At 41.5% G+C, this 17465-nt stretch overlaps 1 protein-coding gene and 1 non-coding gene across 3 annotated transcripts in view; one reads left to right on the top strand and one right to left on the bottom strand.

Moving 5' to 3' along the window:
- PKP2 (plakophilin 2) overlaps nt 1-17465 on the bottom strand; it is a 91471-nt gene that overhangs the window by 60180 nt on the left and 13826 nt on the right. For both annotated transcript variants that reach the window (XM_054507108.2, XM_045873634.3), the window contains exons 2-4: nt 16539-16651; nt 15161-15855; nt 3883-4018 (exon numbers count right to left, since the gene is read on the bottom strand). In XM_054507108.2, the coding sequence (XP_054363083.1) occupies nt 3883-4018; nt 15161-15855; nt 16539-16651 (944 nt within the window). The remainder of the gene's footprint in view (nt 1-3882; nt 4019-15160; nt 15856-16538; nt 16652-17465) is intronic.
- On the top strand, nt 7330-7434 carry LOC123845069 (U6 spliceosomal RNA). Its single transcript, XR_006790916.1, has one exon. It is a non-coding gene; the product is annotated as a U6 spliceosomal RNA (small nuclear RNA).

Here is a 17465-nt window from a genome sequence, read left to right as displayed (position 1 = left end):
TTTCCACATACTGATCTATAGATTCAATGCAATCTCAAACAAAATCCCAGCAGTTTTTTAATAAAGAAATAGATTCTAAAATTCATGTGATAGCAAAAGACCTAGGAGAGCCAAAATCACTTGAAAAAGAATAAAGTCAGAGGACTAACACTAGCATCTTCAATATAAAACTATATTAATATATAAAACTATAGTAATCAAGACAGTATGAGATTAGCATGAAGACAGACCAATAATAGATCAATGAAATAGAATACATAGTGCAGAAAAAGACTCACATATATGTGATCAATTCATTTTCAACAAAGGCAGAAATACAGTTTAGACACAAAATAATAGTCTTTTCAACAAATGGCACCTAAACAATTGCTCATATAAATATATTTATATCTTTTAAAAGAAACTTCAGTCCACATCTTGCAATATATACAAAATTCATCCCAAGTGGATGGTAGACCAACTATAAAATCTGACACTTATAAAACTTCTGGAAGAATATATAGATTATCTTTGTGACCTTAGAGTGAGTGTCCAGAAAGATTTCTTGGCTAACCATGAAAAGCACAATCCATAAAGAAAAAATTTGTAATTAGACTCCATCAAAATTAAAAACTGTTAAAAGAATGAAAAGATAAAATACAACTGGGAGAAAGTATTTCCAAATCATGTATCTGGAAAAAAAAAATAAAAAAAGACTTATACTCAGAATACATAAATGTCAAAATTCAATGACAAGAGAACAAAAACCCAAATAAAAATGGGCAAAAGAACTATAATGAGCTATCACCTCACACCTGTCGGAATGGCTAAAATCAACAACACAAGAAACAACAGGTGTTGATGAGGATGTGGAGAAAAAGGAACCCCATTTCTTTTTCCTACTTTTTTAGCATTATAATTGAATTATATTGATAATATAGATAATATAGATATATACACTGTTGGTGGGAATGAACACAAACTGGTGCAGCCACTGTGGAAAACAGTATGGAGGCTCCTCAAAAAATTGAAAATAAAACTATCCTACAATCCAGCAACTGCACTATGGGGTATTTACCCAAAGAATACAAAAATACTAATTCAAAGGAGTACATGCACCCCTATGTTCACAGCAGCATTATTTACAACAGCCAAACTATAGAAATGGCCCAAGTGTCCACTGACTGATGAACGGATAAAGAAGAGATGGTATATATACACAATGGAGTATTACTTGGCCACAAAAAAGAATGAAATCTTGCCATTTGCAATGACATGGATGGAGCTAGAGGGTATTATGCTAAGCAAAATAAGTCAGTCAGAGAAAGACAAATACCATGATTTCACTCACATGTGCAATTTGAGAAACAACACAAATGAGCATGGGGAAAAGGGAGAGAGAGAGGCAAACCAAGAAACAGACACTTAACTATAGAGAACAAACTGACGGTTACCAGAGGGGAGGTGGGTGGGTGGACGGGTTAAACAGGTGACGGGGATGAAGGAGGGCACTTGTTGTGATGGGTACCAGGTGTTGTAAGTGTTGAATCACTCTTTTGTGCACCTGAAACTAATGTTACACTGTATGCTAACTAACTGGAATTTAAAATTATTTTTAAGGGCGCCTGGGTGGCTTGGTTAAGCGTCTGCCTTTGGCTCAGGTCATGATCCCAGGGTCCTGGGATCAAGTACCACATCAGGCTCCCTGCTCAGTGGGGAGTCTGCTTCTCCCTCTGCTTCTGGCCCTCCCCCCGGCTTGTGTGCTCTCTTGCTCTCTTGCTCTCAAATACATAAAATCTTTAAAAGTATTTTTAAAAAAGAAGAAAATGGGCAAAAGATCTGAACACACATTTCACTAAAGAAAACACAGGGATGGAAAGCACATGAAAAGATGTTCAACATCATTAGTCATTAGTCATTAGTCATTTGGAAATGTAAGTTAAAACCATAATAAAATACTACTACAAACCAACAGGCTAAAATTCAGATTGATCAATTATTAGGATGTGGAGGAACTAGAACTCTCATACATTGCTGGTGGGAATGTAAAATGGCTCAGCTATTTTGTAAATAGTTTGGCAGTTTCTTAAAAAGTCAAACATACAACTACCATATCATCCAGGCATTCCACTCCTAGGTATTTATTTACCCAACAGAAATGAAAACATATGTTTGTACACATATGTTCATAGCAGTTTTATTTGTAATAGCCAAAACTCAAATGTCCATGAACAGGTGAGTGAATAAACAAATTAAGGTGTATCCATACAATGAAATACTAGTCAGCTATACCCAAACAAACACATACCCACACACCTTTTGATACACACGACATGGATGAATCTCAAAAGATTAAAGCTCAGTAAAAGAATCCAGAGGAAAAGCATATATACTATATAATTTATATAAAACTCTAGTAAATTCAATATAATCTATAGTAACAGAAAGCAGATCATTGGTTACCTGGGGACTAGAAGAGGGTTGGGGAGGGGTCAGAAGTATGGATTACAAAGAGGCACAAGGAGGGGCGCCTGGGTGGCTCAGATGGTTAAGCGTCTGCCTTCGGCTCAGGTCATGATCCCAGAGTCCTGGGATCAAGTACCACATCGGGCTCCTGGCTCAGCGGGGAGCCTGCTTCTCCCTCTGCCTCTCTCCCTGCTCATGCTCTCTCTCTCTGTATCTGTGTCTCAAATGAATAAATAAAATCTTAAAAAAAAAAAAAAAGGCACAAGGAAACTTTGAAGGTAATGAATATATTCATTATCTTGATTGTGATGATTTCATGATGTCAAAACAAGGCAAAACTTAAATGGCCCTTAATAAAGCTGTTAAAAAATGAACAAACTAAACTGGTACATTTATACAATAGAAATCTATGTAGCAATTTTAAAGAATGAAGTAGGGTTAATATATACCAAACATTTCCAAGATACAGGGTTAAAGGAAAACAAAGTGCAGGGTACTATACATAATCTGCTACCATTTGCAATTTTGTTTTAAAAAAGGATACTGAACCAACCTATCTAATAATTGTTTCTATAAGCATAGAATATCTCTGGAAAGAGACCCAAAAATTGATGAGAAAGAGAGATAGGGAGAGAAGGAGGGAGGGAGGAGGAGAGAGGACAGGAGAGTGAGAGAGAAGGAAAGAGGGAGATGGGGGGGTAGGCTGAGATTTGGTGCAGAAGGGAAACAGTTTTCACTACATACCTTTTTGAACTAGGATTTTTTCCTGCACAAATGTACCACTTTTTCAACAAACATAAAATGACCTATTGATTCCATTTTGGTGAGCTCTGTCCTATAGAACACTTACACCAGGGCGTCTGGGTGGCTCAGTGAATTAAGTGTCTGGCTCCTGATTTCGGCTCAGGTCATGATGTCAGGATCGTGAGATCGAGCCCCACATCGGGCTCCATGCTCAGTGCGGAGTGTACTTGAGATTCATTCTCCCTCCCTCTCCCTCCCCTTGTCCCTGCCCCCACTTGTGTGCATACGTGTGCGTGCTCTCTCTCTTAAAATCTTTTAAAAAAAAGTCTCAAGACTTTATTAATTTATTTAAAATTGACCTATAATTGACATATAACTCAATAAAGATTTTTCTTAATTTATTTATCTTTTAAAAGATTTTATTTATTTATTTGAGAGAGAGCAAGAGTGAGAGAGAATGCAGAGGGAGAGAGAGAAGCAGGCTCCCCGCTGAGCAGAGAGCCCTATGCCGGGCTCGATCCCAGGACCCCGTGATCATGACCCAAGCTGAAGGCAAGATGCTTAACCCATTGAGCCACCCAGGCGTCCCAAGATTTTTTAAAATTTAATTAAACTAATGGTTTCAGTTTGCATGGCCACTGTAATAGATGTGAAAGCATGATAATTTTAAACTGGACTTAAGATGACACTCACCCTTTTCCGCGCTTCAGATTTCTGGAAGCACTCGTGCTGTATGAAAGTAGCTGCAGCAGAAATTCTGGGTGGCGGTGTGTGGTCTGCATCGAGCATACTCACTGCTCGCTCCAGAGTCATCTCCATGTCTGCATTCCTAGACAAACAGTCACAGATTCAGCAGAATTCCAAACCTGCTCCCTCCTGCCTACCAACCTGATCCTCCAGAAATGACTCTGCTAAATATCCGAAAGCACCTAGAACATCTGAGCCTTGGCTTCTCTTCCCCCAAAAGAAAAGTCAGCACCTGAAGATCAGAAGGTACAGGAAGCTAGCAGAAGAAATATTCCAGCTCTGGTCAGACTGGCCTCTGAAAATGTCACTGAATTGAGCAGACTCATAATATATACCAAAGAAAGAAGATGAAGTCTGTTAAGATAAATATGTGTAGTATGATAAGTATGTATTAAAAGGTCACTTTAAAGGCACAATGTGTGGGGTGCCTGGGTGGCTCAGTCAGTGGAGCCACTTATAAATACATACATATATACATACATACATAAGGCACCAATAAGACTTTATGTGGAACTTAAAATAAATTTGATCTTAGAAATTAAGAATTATTTCTACCATGGTAATGTTACATCTGTGGATGAAACACCTTCCCTCAATAATCATTAGATTTTTCTCAAAGCTGCTCAGAATCTGTTATTTCACCTAACAATGAGTTTTAAAATAAGCATTCAAAAAGTTTTCTAATAAAAATAATAGTATGTAAACAGTAAAAGCCAGTAAAATTGAGTTTGTTTTGTTCAAATAAGGCATGCTGATGTGACAGAACCCATCAGGAAAAGTAATGATTAAACATAATTATAATATGCTTTTTCTTAAAGAAAACAATTTTGTACCCATTCTGTCACCATTTGCTTTGCCACTGCAATGACATTTGGTTTATGTCTATCTAGTAGCGTACTTTTGTCCTTTACTAATTGTGGGTATTTATAGTGATGATGAAATCTGATGCAGTTCGACACAAGAGAGGATAATTTATAGAGGACAAATAAAATTGCCACTTGTAAAACAATAGCTCCCAAATGCCTCATCGAACTGTTTTTTTCCTCCCTTTTATTTCTGCCTGGAGGGTAACTAGGTTAGGCAACCTATTATCACTGTGGATGTTAACACATTCATGCTTCCGTAAGCACTGACTCAGAGAAAGCAGACGCAGGATGGCAACATCTTAGAATTATGGCTAAAAACTTGTCTTAAAGGTATCCTAGGACTTTGGCTTCAAAGAGGATTACACCTGATTCACTCCTGGTAATGGAGAACAAAAAGATAGCTTGGCAGGGTATTTTCCAGTATTTGCTAACAAGCACAAGGAATACAGGCATACCATGTTTTATTGTACCTTACTCTACGAGGCTTTGCAATATTGCTTTTTTAAAGATTTGAAGGCTGTGCCAACCCTGTGTCAAGCATGCCTATCAGGGCCAGTTTTCCAACAGCATTTTCTCCCCCCATGTCTCTGTGTCACATTTTGGTAATTCTCACAATATTTCAAATTTTTTGCTACAGTGATCGGTGATCAATGATCTTTGATGTTACTACTGTATTTATTTGGGGGGGGGGTGCCACGAACCACACCCACATAAGATGGTGAACTTCACTGATAAATGTGTGTATTCTGACTGCTCCACCAACTGGCTATTTCCCCATCTCTCCCTTCTCCGTAGGGCCTCCATATTCCCTGAGACACAGACTGAGCCAGTTAATAACCCTACAGTAGCCTCTAAGTGTTCGAGTGAAAGGAAGAGTTGCACGTCTCTCACTTTAAATCAAAAGCTAGAAATTATTAAGCTCAGTGAGGAAGGCACATTGAAAGCCAAGAAAGGCTGAAAGCCAGACCTCTTGTACCAAGCAGCTGGCCAAATTGTGAACGCAAAGTAAAAGTTCTTGAAGGAAATAGAAAGTTCACTCTAGCGAACACGCAAATGATAAGAGAGTGAAACAAGAGGGGAGCCTGGGTGACTCAGTCGGTTAAGTGTCTGCCTTCAGCTCTGGTTGTGATCCCGGGGTCCTGGGACTGAGCCCGGGGAATGGGGTTCCACGCTCAACGGGGCGTCTGCTTATCCCTCGCTCTCTGCCCCTCTCCCCTCACCCCCGCTCATGCTCAGTCTCTAGCTTGCTCTCTCTCAAGTAAATAAATAAAATCTTAAAAAAAAAAAAAAGTGAAACAACCTTATTGCTGATATGGAGAAATATTCAGTTGTCTGGAAAGATGATCAAACCAGCCACAACATTCCCTTAAGCCAAAGCCAAAACCACAGAAAGGCCCGGACTCTCCTTAATTCTGTAAAGTCTGAGAGAGGTGAGAAAGCTGCAGAAGAAAAGTATGAAGCTAACAGAGGTTGGTTCATAAGGTTTAAAGAAAGAAGCCGTTTCCATAACATAAGTGCAAGGGTGAAGCACATTTAAAAAAAAAAAAACCTATTTATTTGAGAGAGTGCATGCAGGGTAGGGGCGGGGAGGGCAAAGGGAGAGGGAGAGAAAGTCTCAAGCAGACCCCTCACTAAGCGCAGAGCCTAAGCGGGGCTCAATCTCATGACCCTGAGATCAGGACCTGAGCTGAAATCAAGAGTTGGATGCTCAACAGACTGAGCCACCCAGGCACCCCTAGGTGAAGTACTTTTGTAGAAGCTACAAGTCATCCAGATCTTGCTAAGATAATTAATGAAGGTGGCTACACTAAACAACAGATTTTCAATGCAGACAAAGCAGCTTTATATTAGAAGAAGATGCCATCTGAGACTTTCATAGCTAGGGAGGAGAAGCCAATGTCTGGCTTCTAAAACAGGCCGACTCTTTTGTTAGGTGCTATTGCAGCTGGTGACTCTAAGTTGAAGCCAATGCTCACTGACCATTTCCAAAATCCTAGGGCCCTTAAGAATTATGCTAAATCGGGCGCCTGGGTGGCTCAGTCGTTAAGGTCTGCCTTTGGCTCAGGTCATGATCCCAGGGTCCTGGGATCGAGTCCCACATCGGGCTCCCTGCTCTGCGGGAAGCCTGCTTCTCCCTCTCCCACTCCCCCTGCTTGTGTTCCTGCTCTCGCTATGTCTCTCTCTGTCAAAAAAATAAATGAAAAAATCTTTAAAAAAAAAAAAGAATTATGCTAAATCTACTTTGCCTGTGCTCTATCAATGGGACAACAAACCCTGGATGACAGCACATTTGTTTGCAACATGGTTTATTGAATATTTAGCCCACTGTTGAGACCCACTGTTCAGAAGGAAAAGATACCTTTCAAAATATTACTGTTCATTGACAATGCATGTGATCACCCAAGAAATCAGAAGGAGACATACGATGAGATTAATGTTGTTTTTATGCTTACTATCACAATATCCATTCTGCAGCCCATGGATCAATGAGTAATTTTGACTTTCAAGTCTTACTACTTAAGAAATACATCGCTTTGGCGGTACATATACTAAAATTGGAACCATACAGAGAAGATTAGCATGGTCTTTGCACAAGGATGACATGTAAATTCATGAAGTGATCTACAGTTTTTATAAGTTGGGAATAAAAGGCACAGCATAAGTATAGTCAATGATACTGTAATAGGGTTGTATGGTGACAGATGGTAGCTACACTTGTGAGGAGCAAAGCATAATTTATAAACTTGTTGAATCAATATGTTATATACCTGGAACTAATGTAACATTGTGTATCAACTACACACACTCAAATTTAAAAAATTAAAAAAAAAAAAAAAACACTGTGCAAGGCTATAGCTTCCATAGATAGTAATTCCTCTGATGGATTTGGGCAAAGTAAATTGAAAAGCTTCTAGAAAGGATTCACCATTCTAAGTGCCATATAAGAGCATTCCTGAATCAAGGTGCCTGGCTGGCTCAGTTGAAAGAGCAAGTGACTCTTGATCTTGGGATCGTGAGTTTGAGCCCCACAATGGGTGTAGAGATTATGTAGATAAATAAAACAAAAAAAAAAAAAAATAAAGAGCATCCTGATTCACAGAAAGAGATCAAAATATCAACATTAACAGAAGTTGATTCCAACCCTCAAGATGACTTTGAGGGGTTCAGGACTTCAGTAGAGGAAGTAACTGCAGATGTGGTGGAAATAGCCAGAGAGCTAGAATCAGAAGTGGAGCCTGAAGATAGGACTGAATTGCTGCAATCTCATGATAAAATTTTAACAAAAGAGGAGTTGCTTCATATGGATAAGCAAAGAAAATGGCTTCTTGAAATGGAATCTACTGCTGGTGAAGATGCTGTGAAGACTGCTGAAATGACAATAAAGGGTTTAGAATATTACATCAACTTAGTTGCTAAAGAAGCTGCAGGGATGGGAGAATTGCTTCCAATTTTGAAAGAAGTTCTCCTGTGGGTAAAATGCTATCAAACAGCATCACATGCTAAAGAGAAATCATTCATGCAAAGAAAAGTCAATCAATGGGGCAAACTTCACTGTCTTACTTTTTTTTTTAAAGATTTTATTTAGGGGTGCCTGGGTGGCTCAGATGGTTAAGCGTCTGCCTTCGGCTCGGGTCATGATCTCTAGGTCTTGGGATCGAGCCCCATGTCGGGCTCCCCGCTAGGCGGGGAGTCTGCTTCTTCCTCTCCCTCTGCCTCTCCCCCTGCTTGTGCTCTCTCTCTCTCTGTCTCTGTATCTCTCTCAAATGAATAAATAAAATATTTTTAAAAAATAAAGTAAATTTAAAAAATAAAGATTTTATTTATTTGACAGGGAGGGACACACAACGAGAGAGGGGACACAAGCAGGGGGAGTGGCAGAGGGAGAAACAGGCTTCCTGCCAAGCAGGGAGCCTGATTTGGGGCTCGATCCCAGGACCCTGGGACCATGACCTGAGCCGAAGGCAGACGCCTAATGACTGAGCCACCCATGTGCCCCGTAAACTTCATTGTTTTATTTTAAGAAATTGCCACACCCCAACCTTCAGCAACCACCACCCTGATCAGTCAGCAGCCATGAACAATGAGGTAAGACCCTCCACCAGGAAAAAGATTACCACTCTCTGAATGCTCAGATGACGGTTAGCATTTTTTAGCAATAAAGTAGTTTTAAATTAAGGTATGTACATTGTTTTTTTTAGACATAATGCTATTGCATATTTAATAGATTATGGTGTAAACATAATCTTTATGTCCACTGGGAAAACAAAATATTCATATTTGCCCCACTTTACTATGATATTCACTCTATTGTAGCCATCTGGAACCTAACCCACCATACCTTCGAGGTATGCCTGTAAATTCTCTCTTATATCAGGCTAGCCCACTAATACATGTATAGATATGAGTGTATGTATGTGTAGTGTTGTGAATGGTGTGTTTGTGTGTGGGTGGATGTGAAAAAGGTGAGGAGGTAAGAGTAATGGGACTCATGACTAAAAACCAATACCCAGTGCTTCTGAAACACCATGTTCAAACATACCAGTGTTACCTCATGAGTATAAGAGTATTAAGAAGGAAGCAGAACAGTTCTGGCATCTGTACTGAGAATTATATAATGATTTATATTTTAAAGTTGTGCCTCAGGAGTCAATTTAATGGGTAAAAATGTAGGTTATTACTATTTGAGTCACTTTTGGTATAAACACAGCTTTTAAAAGAGATGAAGGGGCGCCTGGGTGGCTCAGTTGGCTAAGCAGTTAAGCGTCTACCTTCAGCTCAGGTCATGATCTTGGTCCTGGGATCAAGCCACATGCTGGGCTCCTGGTTCAGCGGGGAGACTGCTTCTCCCCCTCCCTCGGCCCCTCCCCCCACTTGTTCATGTGCTCTCTCTCTCTCAAATATATAAATACAGTCTTTAAAAAAATAAATGAAAGAGATGGAAATATTTTATATGCATGGATTCCAATGCCTTTACAGAGAAATCAAAACTCTAATACGCTCCATCTCGTGGCAATTTCAAGTGTTTACCCTCTAACACTACAGGTGTTTTAACTGATGAAGGATCACTTGTAAGAATAGCCTTCTGTTCAATGCAGCCTTTTTTTTTTTTTTTTTTTTAAAGATTAAGCCTTTAATCTACTTCGTAAGTCATACATGACTCAGGAAAGTTCGAATTTCCCAACACTGTAACACCCACAGATAATTCCATTACTCTAATCCTTTATTTTCCTGAACATGATTCACAAAGCAGCTCTGCATCCACTGCTGGTCAACCCAGCGCTACTTCACTTTATCACTAAAAACAATTCCCAAACCGAAGGAAGACTTCCTCTTTAACAGGGTCTGCTACAGCTGTGAGGGTGTCGATTTTCTGTTTTGTTAGTGTCTGTGAAGTCCAACTCTGTAACACGGCATACATTCTGACCCCAGTCTGGCTCCATCTCCTTGCCATCCTCACCCCCTCCTTTCCCTCCTCTGACCGCCTACCCCATCCTCCAACCACACTGAGCTTTAATCCTTCTCTAAACACTGCATGCCTCTTGATAAGCTGCTCTGATTTTTCTAGAAAGCCCATCGTTCTACCCCATTCTTATCCATTCTTCACGACTCAATTCAAGTATCAACAGCTCTGTGAAATCTTTCCTGTGTACCTATCCCCAGCTAGAGCTTTTCTGAATTTCCTCCTCTATCCTCCCACAGCATTCCTCCCCTCCTTCCCTCCTTCTTACTTCCCTTCCCACTCAATCACAAAACACTTCTTGAAGCCTGTGGAAATGTGGCTTGTGAGATGGGGCGGGGTGGGAGGGGTGGTGGTGGAGAGGAGAGTCAGGAAGAGTAGTTGCCCCTGGGCCCCATTATTACCTGAATACATTCTCCAGAATTGAGTCTTTTTAACAACTTTAGATAATGTTAAAATGATGTCAATGTAAGTGAAAAATGCAAGAGGAAGCACTGTAAAATATCTTTGGTCAGATAGGAGATGATATAGGCAAAAAATAAAAAATGGTACTTTTTTGTGTGTGCAGTCGTTCAGCAACCAGCATTCTTGCCGACTAACAATGCAGCCCTGCCCCAGGCTGGTTCCCAGATATTATATATATTAATAGGGCTACACCTCAGAGGGCCAAACCAATGTGAGATGAGGAATGGAAAGCTCCTGGGTGTTGGCAGATGCTCAGGAAATACAAATTCCCCCACTTCACAAAGATTTAAGTGTGATGAAAGAGCACTGCTTTGGGAATCTGCCTCTGGTGTGGGTATGTGTTCCCAGAGAACATTTTGAGGGAACTAGAAGAGTCTTAGTGGGGCAATAAAGCCTTGAACTGGGCTATTAAAAATGGAAATGGAAAGAAAGATATAGCTGAAAGATACTTGAAGAATCAAAGAACTAAAGACATTGGTAATTAAGAGAATATGGAAGATTTTTTTCTGCTCTGTGCCTCTCTATGTCATGAACTTGATTGGTAATCCTACTAGGGATCCAATCTCTCTCCATAGGCTCCATCTACTAATCTTAGAGCACAATGCTCTTTTGTTCTCTGAATTCCCATAGCCAGCACTTGATGATGTGTCTTATTTTCTTTTTCACCAATCCTCTCCTAGACCTTCATATAGTCCATTCCATTTTCTATCTCTTGCAGTGCTGGGTACACTGGAGGAGCCTGACGTTCATTTGCTGAACCACCAGTCCCTGACAGGTACAAAAATCATATTTTCAGAAAAACAGATCTGGAATGTTTCACTTGGTAATTTCTTAAACCTTTTTCATCAGTCTGATTTAGACCAGATATTGACTCTCTTTTCACTCCAATGTCTTGGTTTTCAGCTGCCTTAGTAACTGTCTGACCGGCCATTCTTCTTTTGGAAAGAAAGATCCATTGTTTAATACTTTATGTTATTATGTAGGTTTATAATTGTACCTACCTACTCTGTAGGAATGTTCCACATATAGGAAAGAACCCTTCTTTACATGTGGGACTTTCACTAGACATAAAAAAAAAAAAAGTAGATTCCAAAAACAGGGGCTGGATAGGTTTGAAATGGGAGAGAATGCAGGGCAAAGGAGAACACAGGGTCCCGGAGCCAGGACTCTCAGGAGGCGGCCCCGGGAGCTGAACCGCCATGGGGCACGCCTCAGAAGGAAGAGACGCGGACACCAGAAACATAGGCGTCAGGCGGAGAGTCCACCTTGAGGACTTACTTTCCTCATTATTGGAAATACCGCTGACCCCCTTCTCGTTTACACGGAGAGCAAAAATTTCAAGAAGAGTTCATTTTTATGAATTCTGGTCTCTAGTATGGCAACTTTGGGAATTGTCAAGAATAGATTTCTTACTCTTTATTTTAATATTTCTTGACCCTCAAGTGCTCCTTCTATTCTTTGAAATGGGATAAATTATTCTAATAAAATCTGCCCTGTCCGTTAAAACGATAACCCAAAATAGCACAGTTAATACTTCTTCTAGAATCCGAGCAACAAAAGAACTTAGATGACAAAAAGTATAGATTTTATATTTCATTTCTTCCATCCTTCTTTCATTCTCTCACCATGCATTTATTTAGTGCCTATAATGGGCCTGCCTCTGTTTTAGGGTACTGAGAATATAAAGATGGTAAGACATTCACAACAGGTTCAAAGTCTAGAGGGAAAGACGTAAGAAATGAATAACCACAATGCATTAGACTGGCAGAGACACCCACACAGTGCAGCTATCTGGGGCACCTAGATTGCGAGGGGAGTGATTAGGAAATAGGCAGGACCTGAGCTACACCCAGAATCAAGAGCCAGGCAAAACCAGAGCTACTGGGGGGGAAGAGAGACAGACAGACAGAGACAGATGGATATAGATAGATGGAAAAAAGGAAGGGAGGAAGGAAGAAAGGAGAAAGGCAATACACGAATGAATATCTGTTAAGTGAAGAGGTTCCAAGTGGTTTGTTTGTATAGGGGGTGTGTGGGGGGATGGTGGTGAGAAAGCATGGAGGGGAGTAAGACTGGAGTGATAAGCAGAGGTGAAAACTCGGGCTGAGCCATGTGTGCCATGCTGGAAAGTATGAAAACTTGGTGGAATTACGGAAAGGTTACAAATGAGGCAGAGAAAGAATCAGATTTGGAAAGATCATTCTAAGGGTCAGAGAAGAGTTCTGAGGGAGCAAGACCAGAGACACAGAGATGTGTGCAATGGAGATGGACAGAAAAAAGTTTAAGGCCCATTAGGGAGGTTGAAATACAGTGATGGGGGATTGTGAGGGGTTGAACATAAGCATGACTTCCAGGTTTGTAAGGGACAGGACTTCAGTTTGAGGAGATGGTTAGGAGTAGAGGGTAGGGAGGAGCTAATACATTTATTTTTTGATATACTGAGTTTGGGATGCCTAGGAAGTTGCTAGAAATACATGCAGATCTCAGTAGAGCTCAGGATAGAGGACAGTTCTGAAAAAAAACTTGGGGAATCACAAGGATACGAGTGTAATAAATGGGCCTCTCTGGAAGAGAGCCTAGACTCGGCAAAGAAGGGTTACTGAAGATGACCTCTCTGGGCATGCAGAAAAGGACCACATAGAGAAGACTGAGACACAGCTTGAGAGGCGAGTGGAAAACCAGAAGAGGCTAGTGCCCTGGAAACCGAGGGAAGAGAGAACTTCACAGACAGTGCTGTCAACTGCTGCCCAAACGCTGAGGAACGTAAGGACAGAATATGTGTCTGCTTTGGATGTAGCAAAAAAGCAGTCATTGGTACATTTGTGAGGACGATGCTTCGGTTAAATGGTGGGGATGGAAGCCAAAGTGCGGCAGAGTGATGAGAGACTGGGAAGTGACAGGTGCCTCAAGAAGCATGGGGGCACAGAGATGCAGGAAGAGAAGAATGCCAATTGTCAGAGGATGTGGCATGAGAGTTGTTACTGCTAAAATCACTTTGTGAAAATTGTGCCAAGCACAATTCCTAGAATATGGCAGGTGTTTAATAAATTTTAAATTATCCACTTAAAGGCCTTGATTAGCTTTTTCCTCCACAAATAATGACCTCATGCATTTTCTTCTTTATAAGTACGTCCATAGTGACAAAGATCTACATTCTATAAAGGGCTTTAGGACTTAAAAAAAAAAAGATCTGCATTCTATAATAAATGTTAGAAGTCTCACACTCAGTTTTGTTTCATAAAAAACATTTCCTGGGGCGCCTGGGTGGCTCAGTCGGTTAAGCATCCGACTCTCAATTTCAGCTCAGATCATGATCTCAGGGTCAGGAGGTCGAGCCCCATCCCCCCACCCCCAATCAGGCTTTGTGCTCACAGGGAAGTCTGCTTGAGATTCTCCCTCTCCCTCTGCCCCTACCCACTCCCCAACCCCCGCCGCATGCTCACTCTTTCTCAAATAAATAAAAAATCTTTAAAAATTTCCTGCTTCAAGATTAGATGAGTCCTAACATCTTTTATCACCAGTGCCTGCCCAGTCAATGAATATACTGCACAATTTCACTTAAAGGGATGATGAGAGGTGACAACATGCATCAAGCAACTTTAGAAATAAAACAAAAATCATGTATTTAATGTTTTACCATAATGATACTACATCATTATTTCAGGAGTTACTAATTTAATCACCAATTTCTCAACCTTTCTCTTAGTAACTTCCTCAGTTCAAGAAATTTGTACTCCAGCATTAAACCTGAGTAAGACTTAGGTTCCAAAGATCAGACTGGTCGTGCCAGAAAGTCAATATGAGAGGCAAAAGAATGACTTCAAAAATCTGGTTATTTTAATTATGCAGTATTGCCAAAACAAATACCCTCCAAATCACTGCTGCTAGAATCAAAAAGTAAAAGCATCAGGTATCAAAAGAAGGAAAGAGACACCTAGAGATTAAGCTGCCTTTCCTTACTTAGCTCTCCAGCTCGCCATCTTTTCACGATAGTAGTTATCAAAATAGCATGTGAAGTTCCCTCTTAGCACCAGCAATTCGCACTTTTTCCTCTTTCCTCTTTCCTCCCTTTATTTCGAAGACTGACTGAGACAATACATGCAATTACCCGTTTCTTGGCCTACTTTGGAGTTAGCTCTCATTCGGAGCCGATTTTTCACACAGCCAAGGGGTGGCCATCCACCATCTAATTTGGAACAGATGGCCTCCATGTCACATTTCTCCATAACCTGCCACAGGAGCAGATAACTGGGCCCCTGTCCCTGAGGTAAACAGGCTCATCTGTCAATCAGGTAGCCGCCTAAGAAGTCACTGTTGTAATCACTTATCTCTGGAAGCCTCTCTCAGGAGCCCAGAAGCGCCAGCTCACCCTGAAGGGCTGTGGGAACAGAATGTGCCAGCACCGGCCATCCCGCCGACGGAGAGGGGAACTCACCCGAGCTGGGAGTCGGTGAAAGTGCTTCTCTCCAGGAGCAGGTTCCCACTTCCATAGGCTGCCACTTGGCCAGCGGCCATGTGCGTTCTCCTCCCGCCTGCACCCACGGCAACACTGGGCCCCGCTTCCCGCCCCATGCGGGTGCTGTGGAAGGAGCTCTGGTGCCAGGACTGAGCAGCCCTGTTCTGACTGGCGGCCTGCAGGGGCACCAGTGGCCGGAGGTGCCCAGGCGCAGGCCCCGAAGTCAGACAGTTCTCCTTCTCCAAGAGGTTTCCCATGCTGTGACTGGTCCCAGGCCTGGGGTACGTGAGCACCACCGGGTTGACAGGGGCGTTGTCACACACGGTGTCGTTCACAGAGCCGTACTGGTACTGTCTGTGATAAGTGTCATAGTGGCGATGTCTGCTCGTGGCCCCGGAGTGACTGAAACCAACGATTTCTGAGCGAGCATATCGAGGCGGCAGGAGGAGGGTGGATCTCCTGCTGTCTTGGTGCCGCAGAGCCTGCCCGGCCTGGCTTCTCTGGCCGTACTGGAAATCACTGTGCGAGTGATGAACCCTCTCTGGGCTGCTGTCTGGGGAAATCTCAAGTCTCCTCAGAGGCTGCCTCAGGGACCTTTCTTCCACTGACTTCTGCGAACTGTACTGTGCCGTTCCTCTCCCCCAGCGACTTTCGTAAGTGCCAGTGGTGCCTGTCTGCAGAGAAGCAAAGTTTAAATGAGGCCTAAGTCAGTTTTCATCTTTGTTAAAGACCAAGGACTCCAGGACTATTATATAAGGTGTCCATTTTCTGAACCGAATGAAGAAGTTGGCCCCTTTTCTTAAAAAAAAAAAAAAAGAGTTGGTTGACTAGTTATTTGTACTAGGATTTATACCACCCAGGGCACCTGGGTGGCTCCGTCGTTAAGTGGCTGCCTTCAGCTCAGGTCATGATCCCAGGGTCCTGGGATCGAGTTCTGCATCGGGCTCCTTGCTCAGCGGGGAGCCTGCTTCTCCCTCTCCCTTCCCTCCCCCTACTCGTGCTTGCTCACTCTCAAATAAATAAAATCTTTCTAAAAAAATAAAGTCTCCAGTTTTCCCTGGTGTCCACACAAAATCAATCCTCATATAATTCATTTAGGAAATGGCAATATTTGGGAAAGGTAAACATTAAAAATAATCTATAGAAGGGGCACCTGGCTGGCTCAGTCGGTGGAGCATGTGACTCTTGATCCCAGCTCAGGGTCATGAGTTCAAGCCCCATGTTAGATATAGAGCTTACTTAAAAAAAAAAACAAAAATTAAAAAATTAAGATCTACAGAATTAAAAAAAAAACTATGGAAGTTTAAAAATGTTTTCATCGTAATCTGATAACTAGGGTTATTCTTTGGTATCCTACCTTTAGCATGTCATAGGTTTTAGTACCAGGTGAACGCCCGCCAGCAAAGTCATTTTCAACCAAGTGTAGGTTATAGACATACTCAGGAACACTGCTGGTTCGGTGAAGATTTCCTGCAATCAAGCATACAGTAAAACATTAAGTGGGCCAATCAGTAGTTAAAGATTATCTAACAATAGTGTATTTTAAATTTAAGTAATTAAGACCAATAAGAAGTATCAGGTTTATATCAGTATTTTTAAGTGCTTGTTTAACATCACCCTTGGATGTGGGAAATGACCAAATGTTATCACAACATTCTTTATGAGATTTCAAAATAAAAGCTGAATTAAGAATAAAAATGTATTAAAAAATTAGTTAAATTTTTTTTGTAAGAAAAAGGAAGAATGAGGAGAGATGATTTTTTACAAAGATCCAAAAATGGGGGCACCTGGGTGGCTCAGTCGATTGAGCGTCCATCTTCAGCTCAGGTCATGATCCCGGGGTCCTGTGACTGAGTCCCACATCCAGCTTCCTGCTCAGCGGGGAGCCTGCTTTTCCCTTTCCTCCCTGCTCGTGTTCTCTCTTGCTATCTCTGTCTGTCTCTCTCAAATAAATAAAATCTTTAAACAACAACAACAGAAAAACCCCAAAGATCCAAAAATGTTTGTTATAACACTGAGAAATTTGGGAGTCACTTATTGGCTTAGGTGGTCCATACCATAAACGTTGTTACTTAAGTCGGAGGACGAGAGAACTCTACACCCGGGGTGGGAATTCAGAAGCTTCCTGAGAAGGATGTAGGTGCTTAAATATAATGGTGACAAACAGAATAGTGACTCAATACTAGTAGATAAGACAGCTTGTAAAAAAAAGTAAGGTGGGTCAGTGCGGTCAAGAAAACACCCGCTTGAAAGGGGCCAAGCCTGGGGTTGAGGTATTTGGCAC

This window comes from Mirounga angustirostris, unplaced genomic scaffold, assembly GCF_029215605.1.
Source record: "Mirounga angustirostris isolate CCGP_5_RB_7025 unplaced genomic scaffold, mMirAng1.0.hap1 SCAF_5, whole genome shotgun sequence".
Taxonomy (NCBI): domain Eukaryota; kingdom Metazoa; phylum Chordata; class Mammalia; order Carnivora; family Phocidae; genus Mirounga; species Mirounga angustirostris.
Note: the sequence above shows the minus strand (reverse complement) of the source record. Positions and strands in the feature narration are given on the sequence as shown.